We start from the raw sequence: 12886 nt of genomic DNA, 5'->3' as shown, positions 1-12886 counted from the left end.
CCGCATACTTCCATAGACTATTCAGTTAAGTCAAAAATTATTGGTAACAAACTTATGCACTTATCACCAGAGACAATTCCCAAATGTCAAGATTAGACAATGAGCAAGATTTACGCTTTATTTTCAATTTTCTATGATACCATTTTCACTCATCCCTGAGAAAGAAAAAGCAGCCTCTGATGTCCAGAGCTGATTTGACAACAATATTCTTACAAGCTAGTCTGACGCTCACAGCCTGGTCATTTTGTTCTATTGCTAGATATAAACTCACAGAATATCAACCTCAGACAATATTATTCTGAGACCACGCTAAATAAATTTAAAAAAGAAAAAGACTTGGTAATTTTTTTCTAAGCACAGACAAAACTCACTGTACCACTTACAAAATACCCAATCACAGATTTGCCCCTACTTTCTGACAGCATCAAATCTGCTTCTTTAGACCTTCCGCCCCGCCAAATCACCCAAAGTCCAAATTCTATAATAGGTTCAATGTAACACCTTCCTACTGCCATATCCCCTAATTCCTTGAGTATGTGTTCTCTGCAACAAATAAGGAACACACTGAGCTTAATTGCAGGTGTCCCTGGTGGTCTTTGGCATAAGGGCATCCACATCATCAAGAGCAACTAAACTTGCCACACCCACGAATTTTCCAGATTAGTGAGGCTTATCACTTATCCTCATCCATTTTATATAGTTCAAGCATTTGCATGGAAATCTTGCTAAAGTTTCATCCTTGCTCTTTTTTCAAAAGAAGAAATATATTTTCCAAACTTGAATGAATTGATATAGTGATGATGATGAAGTGATTTAATACAATTACCATGTACATTATCAGTGCGGTAGGACAAGAGGGAGAAATGCTCTTGAAGGTATGAGGTAGTGTAGAGTTCTCTGCCTTTACACTAAATCAGTCCTATTCAAGGTGTGGCTGGCAGATAAGTGCCATCTGCAAATGGTTAACTACAGTACAGAAATAAAGAATACATATTTAGAAACACATAACAATCTGACAGTTAATTTTAAATATTTTCAGTCTAATAAAAAAATTAATGTTCCTCTTTTTATATCTTTTCTGTTTCATTTTCAGTAATTCATTATTAATGTAGTTTACAAAATTATCAGTCTGTGATAGTTTGGAATTTTTTTTTAAGTTGAGAGGGCCCTTTTTTTTAACACAGATTGTATGAGAAACACTGAGCAGCGCATTAAATGACTCCCAGAGAACTTTTTCTTTTTACCCCCTTCCCTACCTCCCTCCTTCCTCTTTTCCTTCTTTCCTTTGTTTTCTTGGCTTTATGACTCCTTCCTATAGTTCTTTTGTCTCTTCCATAGTCTAAAGCTGGGCAGCTGGACCATGTTGGTTTGCAAACTGGACCCTGTACCCAGAGATCCAGCTGAGATTAAAGGAAGACATGGGCCGCTCTCTCAAGGCTGCATACTTAAAAATGGTTCCAGCTGTGGGAACAGTGAGCAGAACATAGATTCCAAGGACAGGGAAGGGGGTGAGGAGCCTCAGATTGCCCAGGGCCAGCTCGTGGGTCTACCTGTGGCCATATCCTCTTGATTACGTCCTCCAATAAGCTATCGGTTGCAGCTGTACAATACCTATTTTGAGAAGCTCACTCACAAAAGTGCTGTTGATCTACTGTTGGCTGAAATTTCAGATAACCACATCAGCTTGAACTTTATGCAAATTTGAGTACACAAGCTCTGAATGTCTGACCAGGCTCTCTTTTATAACAGAAATGAGCTTTGAAGGATAGGCTGTATTGTGGCTGGTTAGAGATAGCTTTTGGAGTTTCATCCTTGCTTTCAGTCATTTGGTGGATGGTTGACACTGCCATTAAAGGACCTCTCAACACAAATGTCCTACTTCAATAATAGGACATGAATCATAAGATAATGCTCCCAATTTTAAAGAACCTGTGTCTCAATCTAACCCATTTCCTAGTAACCATGTACAGTTACACTATAGCACAAAATGTCCCAAATTTGATAGTGCCTTTGGCTTGCTAGTACATTAAAGGATGAGATTGCTAACTACATGTGAATGTAAATGCTGTGTGCTTCCTAGTTTTTAGAAAACGATTTGTACTTTAGGATAGCTACAACTATTTAGTAAAGGGTCTACTGCATTTCGGTTGCGTCTTAATCTACCATCTCCAAAAAACTATGTTGTTATTATCATGTGACAATTGTACTCAGCAAATTCGGCTCTGCTAGTGAGCAAAAGACAAAGAACTCAATCCTGTGTTCTGGCTCTGCATGCCACAGAGCTAGTTAAAGTGCACCATTTGTCAAAGTCAGTGGGAACCTTGTGTCTGAATCAGCTTAAAAGGACATTAAAAGGAGAAATGGGCTCTAGAAGCAGGGAGGGGAAATTTCCTATTGTTATATAGTGTATATAATACACTTCTATACTCTTATATAGTGTATATAATGTGTATATCCTACAGAATTCTTTATTTTTCAGCAGTGTTATAGTAGTACTTGGAAAACTAAATATGCTTTTACTCCGATGCTCATAAACATATTAAAAACAAAATATGTTGCAGTGACCAAAATATGCTGGCATGGACCTTTCAGCATTATTGGAAGATGAGGGCTGTCTATTATGGTGTGCCAATAACAAAGAAGGGAGAGGGTAGAATACAGATGTATTGTTTATATTCCCTTTTCCTCTCCATTTCCCAGGTCTTCTCGCAGTAGGTGAGAGAGATGGGTATTGAATGGCTAAGTACTCAACTGAACTGGAGGGGCTGGCTTAGACAAAGCTATACTGAAGACACTGGGCTGAAACTGGGGAGCAATGTTCAAACGTGCAATCAAGCACTGAATCAGTTAGCTGAACCAGAAGTTGTAGTAGCACTGTGGCTACACTACCTTTCCTATTCTTTATATGGTGTGGCACTGGGAGGGGGCAAAAGGAGGGACTAAATCTGACAGGCTAAAAGCTGTTCTAATGCCCTCACAGAATCACAGTTATAGAGCTGAGATAGAACATAGAAAAGACTGAAACAAAGCTCTTTGTTCTCTGTTGAAAAAAGGAACAAAGACTTAGTGACTTGTCCCACTCTCAGCAGTTAACATTCTTTTCATGTGTTAACACCTTGCTCCTTCCAGCTCAGTCAAAGCTGTACCAGTGGTAAGCTTCCATTTCCTTGTGGCATGTGTGCACCAAGAGTGGCAAGAACAGATAGGTTCTTAAAGAGAAGCAGAATCAACATTGAAGGTTGCCTCTTCATAACCAGAACACTCATATTGTCAAGATTTCACAGTATCTTATTTTTTTTGAGCAAAAACACTCAAATCACTCCATTAAGCATAACTAACCACATTGTAAAACAATTATTTAATCAGCATAATCATGCCCTTAGATGAAAATTATTATATTTAACTGCCTAAATTAAAGTGAGTTCCTAAATACAATGTTCAGTGATCATTGTTTACATTTTCATGGCACTCACTAATTTACAAGGCACATCTTCACAACTCCATAGATTAGAGTGAATACGATGATGGTGGTGGTGGTGATGGTGTTGATGGTGATGATGTCTTGTTTAAAGATAAGCATTTGGGGGTTTAGAGAGCCCAACGGACCTCGTCTGAATCAGTCAGTTGCTAGCAGGTCTTAACTCTTCATGATCAGTGTTCTTACAGTTGTTCCATATCTTAGATTATATATTTATTGTTAAAACATTTTTAAACTTAAAAACAAGATCCCTTTTGTTCATGAAGTAATTGGTGTTCATTAGTAATTATAACCAAAAGGTTCAAATTACTTAGCATATGTCACTCTATGTCAATGATGGAGCAACACTAAAGCTAGAATGATGACATAGATGTGGTTAAATATGTTTCCTTTAATACTTATATTTTACTTGATTTTAGAAAGGGCCCAAGGGAGGCACATGGGTGGCTCAGCTGGATGAGCGTCCTACTCTGGATTTTGGCCCAGGTCATGATGTCTCAGTTCATGAGTTCAAGCCCCATATATGGCCCATGCTGGCAGTGTGGAGCCTGCTTGGGATTCTCTCTCTCTCTCTCTCTCTCTCTCTCTCTCTCTCTCTCTCTCTCTCCCCCTTCCCAGCTTGCTCTCTCTCTCTCTTAAAGTAAATACATAAACTTTAAACACACACACACACACACACACACACACACACACACACATTTAGAAAGGGCCGAAGGTAAGAGCACCTGGGTGACTCAGTCAGTTTAGTGTCTGACATTTGATTTCAGCTCAGGTCATGATTTCAGAGTTCCTGAGATCAAGTCCCACATCAGCCTCTGCACTGACAGTGGGAAGCCTGCTCGGAAGTCTCTTTCTCCCTCTGTCTCTGCCCCTCCTGTGTGAGCATGTACCTGCACACGGACACACACACACATACACACTCTAAATAAATAAACAAACAAACTTTACTCTCTTAAGAAACAAAAACAAATACAAACAAACAAAAATTTAGAAAGGGCCCAAGGGAAGCATGGGAAAATTGTAAAGCAACTCATAACTATTTGAAAAAATAATCTTTCTCAAAAAATTTTAGTGGTTTCAACTTCTCTTATGTTAAACATATTTTTTCCTTTTTAAGAAATTATTAGAAAAACAAATTTTCTACTTGTAAACTATGCAATAATAAGTCTATACAACAAAAAATAAAATAACAAAAGAATCAAGGTTTTAAAGTGTTCACTGCTTTCTTTTGGAGTATATGTGAGAAAAGGAAATATATTATGAGCCCCAGAGATTGAAGTTTGTCTTTTGACGTACATCAGCCTATAACATATATGAATAAATTATATGGTTCACTGTAGTTCTGTTCGCATAATACATAGTTTATTACAGACCAAGCAATTATATGATTGGGATAGTTTTCTCTAATGTTAATCACTAATGTCCGAGTTAGAAATTAAAAGAAAATTTTTCATATTTTCATATTTTCATAGGAATTATTTTATTTCCTCAATTTTGAACCATTTAAAAACATTTCAATTGATTTAAATAGCACTTTAAATGTTATTACATATGAATTACGGCAGCATAAAATACTACAAATGCTCTCATTAATAGCCTGTACTTTATGTACTTTCCTTTTAATGTAAATGTAATATCTTAAAATCCTCATTATAAGTTAATCTAAATTGGGGTGCAATTTCCAATTAAATTGCTGAGATGGAATCTATAAGGAAAAAGGCATTATGACACTACTCTATTTAAAGTAGTGGTGCTGCATATTGATGCCTACTAATCTTATTAACTACATTTCCCCTGTCCAGGAAATGTGCATATGGTTTAGTGTTTTTGCTGTTCATTCCTCTCCCCGGCCCCACCTCCAGCTAAACTCATCTTCTGCAATGCTACTGTATTGGCACGCACAATTATTTCATCATATGCTATCTGATTCATTACACACTAGGATATACTCACCATATCCGAATCTATGTTCTTATAGCTTTTCTTGTTTTCGACAGGGTTAAAAGTTGATCCAGAAGGGAGTTCTCTTTTACATATTATTTCCATGGTTTTCAGAATGAATTGCATATTTGACAAGATGTTTGGGTACTTGTAATATGACCCTCCAGAGAAAGAAAGTGCTATTGTAAGAAAAATAATTTGTGATAATTATGTCGTTAATATCTTGCATTATTTTTCATTTTGTTTCAGTTACTAAAATATAATGAAACTTAGTATGTAGATGATGAAACTGCTATCCATTTCCGAATCTCTTCAAGATTTCTAATGTTATGTATGACCCCTGGTGGTATAATAGAAAACTGCAAGGTAAATAATTAATACATAACAGTTTATAATTCAGAACAGCAATTGGTATAATGGTTGAACACCTAATTAAGTACAGTTACTGTACAACAATGCTTTGAAATTTCCAGGTGAAAATAAATACATTTATAACATATACTCTATTCATAATGGATACTTTGAAACTGTAATCCTACAAACAAACCAAGTCATTGCTTTTAACCCTACATTCTCCAGTTTTATTTCTTTTCAAGATGTTATTGTTGTTGATTTCTTAGAAAATATATTTTAATTCCATAGTGTAATGGTTAGCACTCTGGACTCTGAAAATATATTTTAAATATGGCAACAATTATTATCATTTAACATAACACTATGTTGGTATTTAACAGAACCATATTTATGCTGTTCTTTTTATAAACTTCTGGACAATTTTTGAGTTTCAATCTACTGAGAGTGGAAAAATTAGTAATAACTACTCTTCTACTGGGTGGCTACATAAATAGGAAGCAGTTGCTAATGGCCCCAGGTAGAAATCATTCTATTGTTGAAGACAAAGATGTAGCATATGTAAGGCTCTACTTAACAGTATTTGAGAGCAGGGCAAAATCTGGGGCTTTTATCCTTATATGGAACAAAGATGTTGGTTTTCCCAGGATATATCTACAAGAACAAGCTAATGTGATAAATTGGGGTTTTATGCAAATGATTTTTCAAAATTTATTTGCCACCATCATCTGATTATTTGTTGAGTCACTATGCTGAACACAGTGAGGAGTTGAAAGAGGATTTACAATGTATGAAGAAATCAAAACAAGTGGCACTCTAGCCAGGAATTCTTGCTCTGCTCATCTACAATCTTACCTTGGTTTTATGCCCTGTCCAAATTGGTAGTAGTGGTGCATACTGGTCACTCTCCAAAGCACTTCCACCATTACCTTCTATTCCCTCCTCCATGACTTTTCCCACAAATATCCCCTTTCTTGTATCTCGAGTCTCTTAATCTCTTACCCTACAACATACTAGTCTTTTCCACTTTTGACTTTTTTTTTTTAATTCAATCCACTTAAACTAAAAAGTTTATTTAAAATTTTAAAAAAGAAAACCAAAGCAGGGGGCATCACAATCCCGGACTTCAAGCTATACCACAAAGCTGTAATCGTCAAGAGAGTATGGGACTGGCATAAGAACAGACACTCAGATCAATGGAACAGAATAGAGAACCCAGAAATGGACCCACAAACGTATGGCCAACTAATCTTTGACAAAGCAGGAAAGAATATCCAATGGAATAAAGACAGTCTCTTCAGCAAGTGGTGCTGGGAAAACTGGACAGCGACATGCAGAAGAATGAACCTGGACCACTTTCTCACACCATGCACAAAAATAAACTCAAAGTGGATGAAAGACCTAAATGTAAGACAGGAAGCCATCAAAATCCTCAAGGAGAAAGCAGGCAAAAACCTCTTTGATCTTGCCCGCAGCAATTTCTTATTCAACACGTCTCCAGAGGCAAGGGAAACAAAAACAAAAATCAACTACTGGGACCTCATCAAAATAAAGAGCTTCTGCACTGTGAAGGAAACAATCAGCACAACTAAAAGGCAACCGACAGAATGGGAGAAGATATTTGCAAATGACATATCAGATAAAGGGTCAGTATCCAAAATCTATAAAGAACTGCTCAGACTCAACACCCAAAAAACAAATAATCCAGTGAAGAAATGGGCAAAAGACATGAGTAGACACTTCTCCAAAGAAGACATCCAGATGGCCAACCGACACGTGAAAAAAATGCTCAACATCACTCATCATCAGGGAAATACAAATCAAAACCACAATGAGATACCACCTTACACCTGTCAGAACGGCTAACATGAACAATTCAGGCAACAACAGATGTTGGCGAGGATGAGGAGAAAGAGGATCTCTTTTGCATTGTTGGTGGGAATGCAAGCTGGTGCAGCCAATCTGGAAAACAGTATGGAGGTTCCTCAGAAAACTAAAACTAGAACTACCCTACGACCCAGCAATTGCACTACTAGGCATTTATCCACGGGATACAGGTGTGCTGTTTGGAAGGGACACATGCACCCCTATGTTTATAGCAGCACTATCAAAAATAGCCAAAGTATGGAAAGAGCCCAAATGTCCATCGATGGATGAATGGATAAAGAAAATGTGGTGTGTATATACAATGGAGTATTACTTGGCAATCAAAAAGAATGAAATCTTGCCATTTGCAACTACGTGGATGGAACTGGAGGGTATTATGCTAAGTGAAATTAGTCAGAGAAAGACAAAAATCATATGACTTCACTCATATGAGGACCTTAAGAGACAAAACAGATGAACATAAGGGAAGGGAAACAAAAATAATATAAAAACAGGGAGGGGGACAAAACATAAGAGATTCATAAATATGGAGAACAAACTTAGGGTTGCTGGAGGGGTGATGGGCTAAATGGGTAAGGGGCATTAAGGAATCTACTCCTGAAATCATTGTTTCACTATATGCTAACTAATTTGAATGTAAATTTTAAAAAATAAAGTTAAATTATAAAATAAAAAAATTTTTTTAAGTTTTTTGAAAAGATAAATTGATAAGACTCACCAAGGAAAAAAAAAGAGGACTCAAATAAGTAAAATCAGAACTAAAAGTAGATGCTACTATAGAAATGCAAAGGATCCTAAGAGACTACCATGAATAACTATATACCAGCAACTTAGATAAGGTAGGAGAAATGGATAAATTCCTATGACCATATAACTTACCAAGATTGAATCAAGATGAAAGAGAAAATATAAACAAAGTGATTATTGACAAGGAAATTGAATCAGTAATCAAAAACCTCCCAACAAAGACCAGACAGCTTCACTGATGAATTCTATCAAATATTTAAAAAGAATACAAATCCTTCTCAAACTCTTCCAAAACATATAGAAGAGAAAGGAACTCTTCTAAACTCATTTTACAAGGCCAACATTACCCTACCAAAATCAGACAAGGATGCCACAAGAAAAGAAAATGACAGGCCAATATCCATGATGAACATATATCCACAAATGCTCAAAAAAAGTATTAGCAAATCAAATTCATCAATATATTAAAAGGATCATACACCATGATCGAGTGGGATTTATTCCAGAGATACAAAGATGGTACAACATCCTCAGATCAGTCAAAGTGATACACCAGGGCAACAAAATGAAGGCTAAAAATCATATGATCATCTCAATAAATGCAGAAAAATCATTGGACGAAATTCAACATCTATTTATGATTTTAAAAACTCTCAACAAAGCCAGTATAGAGGGAATGTAACTCAACATAATAAAGGCCACATATGACAAGGCCACAGTTAACATCATATTTATAAAAGGCATCCAAATTGGAAAGGAAGAAGTGAAACTGTCTCTTGACCTTGTTTTTTCATCCAAACTATTGACATATTTCTCTTTCTTTTATAGCTAACTTTTTGTAATAGTTCACTATCTCTGCCTCATGCTTAAACTTTCCCTTCACTCTTTATTTACCTGCAATCTGAATTTTGCTTCCACCTCTCCACTGGGAATGCTCCCAAGATCAACAGTGACTTTATGCTTACAGAAAGCCATCAACTTTTAGACCTCCTACCATTTAATACTTCAATAGCTCTTCATAATGTTGATCTTCTTGAACCTCCCCTCTTTGGATTTCTATGTCATCACTCCCTCTTATTTCCCTTCATTAACATATGTCACCCCAATAATTTATTAAATGTTTATGTTCCCCAAGCCTATTCCTAGAATTAATTTCCCACTACCACCACCTCCCACCCCCCAGGTTATTTCAGCCTTGTTAACATGGGTGACTGTCAAATCATGTACATTAATATCCAAGAAATAAGTGAATTCCAGACTTCGTTTATTTCCCTTGTTCCAAGTCTATATTTCCAACTGCTCACTGGGTATATACACCTGAGTGACCTTTAAAACTCAATATGTCCAGTGTTTCTCCAAATGTTTTTCAGTTTAGAATACCATTATCTTGACTCTATTTGTCAATATGTAAAATTTAAGATTCCTCCTGAATTCCTCATTTTCCCTTATATACAGTGTGGATCCAATTGATCACCCAATCCACTGTCTTTTTTTCCTAAATATTTTCCAAAACAATTTTACTCTATTTCATTCCCATTTTCAAAGTTCATAATCTTTAACATCTCCTGCCCAACTAATGTCATAGCTAACTGATGTCCTGTATCCACTCTCTCTTTACTCCAGTACAGCATCTACATTGCCACCAATGTTACCTTACTAAAATATAAAATTAACTTTCTTGAAATCTGGAAAGGTAGACATGATTACAGATGAGGAAACTGAGTCACAGACAAGGTCATGTATTTAAGTAGGAAAGTTAAAACCCATGCAATCTGGCCCAGAAGCTGTGTTCTGCAATACTGTACCTATTATCTTTCATGAAAAATAAAATACAGCTCATGTTCTTTATAGTGATAGTCTGAGCTTCTCAAACTATAACATAAAACATTTATTAAGTGTAGAAAATAAAAGATAGTCTACCGTATAAATATGGTTGAAGCCTAAGTAAATGTTGTTTAAAAGTTCCTAGGTGACCATGCAGGAAATATATAAAAAGTCGTAAAAAGACCAAATAGCCAATCTGTCAAAAGAAAAAGAAAAAAGTATTTTTGTGCTGCATCAATAAATGTGTAAAAACTATGAGGAAAATAAACCATTTTATTGTTACATTTGCTTTGATGAAACAATTTCAGACTCACTTGAGATTATGTGCTTTTGAAATAACTTTAAGACATTTATATCAAGATTGAAAGACTGGTTCAGCCAAAAACCTTTTATAAATCGTCTCTACATTATATATAATGACCAGTACCGACTGCTATTCTGTTCTATGTCCTATAGAACAGTATTTTTCAAATCACAAGTCATGCCCCTTAACTGAGTCATGAAATCAACTGAGAGGGGATTTTTAAACAAAATAGAAGAGAAGAGAAAATATCATAGTACATTGCACAGTTCAGTATATAAATCAGTGAGTATTACGTGTGTGCTGGGTTGCAATGCAGAAGATATTTCTTCCCATGAGTCTCAGCCAAAACAGTTTTAAACACATTTCTTTAGATAATTTTGAGAAATGTTCTGCTGGTGCATACTATGCTACACTAAGATCCCAATTCCCCTATGAAGAAAAAGTCACTGCTGAATAAACACTGCCCTCTTACCTCCATCAAGTTTCCTGTAGAGCAAGTTTGTTTGACATTGAATATGGAAAATGGAATATCTGCAAAAATATATGATATGCAAGTTTTCACAGAAAATGAGAGAAAACCCCCACAAACGATAGAAATAAAAGGAACACAAATTCATTAACTGCTAAATCAAAAGATTTGGGGGAAAAAAACAAAACAGTATCACTGTCAAGATATAGATAGTCCAAATCAAATCCTCTTAATAGTGATGCAGGCTAGTGTCAGATCCACATGTAAAAAAATAATAATAAAGTAAAAAGGATGAATCTACCCAGTGGCAGTGATTCAACCAAGACAATTTAACAAGTAAGTGGCAACACTGGGTTTTGAACCCAAGACTATGTGTTGCACCAAAAGTCATGAACTTTCTGTTACAGCTGTGATTTCCAAATACTTTTATCACAAAATTCTATTGATAAAATAAATTCTGAGAATGCACCATCAGTATTTATATATGTATCTATAAATTATGAACATGCACCATCTATAGACTTAAAGAAATAAAAAGAAAATGTGTATAAAGCATACCCAAGGAATCTCTTCATATAGACCACTTTGATATAGTACTGTACTTCTCTAAAAGATTGAAGTTAGATGTGAAGTGGAAACTGTCAAATCATTTAAAAGAATATTGCAGCATTCTAAGTGGGAGTATTAAAATCAAAATACCTATTGTTATAGACATTGAATGAAAAAATAATAAGAAGGAGAATAATTTGCAAGGAATTAGAGATGGATATTGAAAGGAAAATTAATGTTCAAAAATTTCATGTTGGAGAAAATCGAAAAATTCATGAAAAACAGATCAGTTTGAATAATCACTGTATTATACCCCAATTTGGTCATGAGTTTCACCTGACCCTGGGCTATACCTAGTAATAACTATGCTTGGCAAAATGATTTGAAAAGCTTTCATCTATAATATTATAAAAGGCTAAATTTTTATTTAAAAATCTGCCTTTCTATACATCTAGAATATTCTGGGACCTTCTGTGCATCTTTCCTCATGTCTCATTTGTGTACATATTCTTTCTGTAGCTTGACAGCTTGAACTTTGCCTCCTAGGCTGAATCTCTCTGCTTGTCATTTTTCTCATTCCTAGCCCTCCCATCTTTCCTTCCTTTATTCTTTATTCCCCTTCTTTCCTTCCCTTTCCATCACTTCTTCTCTTCATTACTCTGATTCTGTTATCTAACTACAAAATAGAAACACTGAATAATATTTATTATATGTTATATTTTAATAGTTGGTTATGTGTTCCATGTTTTTTATAGAAGGTTGAAGAACACTTTATATTTATGTCTAAACTATATTAAACTATTGTTCCTTATATGTTATTCTCCACAATTCAGTGGTAGACTTTGATACTTCAGATGATTCTACACACATAGATGAATAACAAGGAAAGAATGCACACAAAATCTGAAAGCAAATAATATTATGGTATCAAATATTTCTGGTACTTCCCAACACTGGGCCAAATATTACTGAACAATAAAATGGTGCATATGAAGGTGGGTGATACTTTCCTGGCAATACCTTTCAGTATAGCATACTGTCAAAGAGAAGAGATCAAAAGAGAGGTTTCCAACTGACTGTCAGATATATAATGAAAATTCTACAAAGGGAGAGGAGTATATCTGAAATGGCTTCTTGCCTGAAATCAAAGGTATTTATGGAGCATGCGCATTTCCACTATCTCATTTATATTATCTAGAAGAATAAGGAGTAAGCTTTAAAATTAGCAAATCTGAGAGGCAAGGTAAATGTATAGCATTATGACTGACACTCCAATGGACTCTGGGGTTCAAAACCTTCTCTGCTGAGACCTTGAATAATTCACTTAGACTCTCTA

The 12886-nt window shown here is 35.5% G+C and overlaps 1 protein-coding gene across 6 annotated transcripts in view; it reads right to left on the bottom strand.

Annotated features, from left to right (window-relative positions):
• TMEM232 (transmembrane protein 232) overlaps nucleotides 1-12886 on the bottom strand; it is a 219725-nt gene that overhangs the window by 165865 nt on the left and 40974 nt on the right. For all 6 annotated transcript variants that reach the window (XM_058725234.1, XM_058725216.1, XM_058725207.1 and 3 more), the window contains 2 exons: nucleotides 10325-10424; nucleotides 5432-5598 (listed from right to left, as the gene is read on the bottom strand). In XM_058725234.1, coding sequence (XP_058581217.1) covers nucleotides 5432-5598; nucleotides 10325-10424 — 267 coding nt within the window. The remainder of the gene's footprint in view (nucleotides 1-5431; nucleotides 5599-10324; nucleotides 10425-12886) is intronic.

This window comes from Neofelis nebulosa, chromosome 1, assembly GCF_028018385.1.
Source record: "Neofelis nebulosa isolate mNeoNeb1 chromosome 1, mNeoNeb1.pri, whole genome shotgun sequence".
In the NCBI taxonomy this organism is placed as follows: Eukaryota; Metazoa; Chordata; class Mammalia; order Carnivora; family Felidae; genus Neofelis; species Neofelis nebulosa.
Note: the sequence above shows the minus strand (reverse complement) of the source record. Positions and strands in the feature narration are given on the sequence as shown.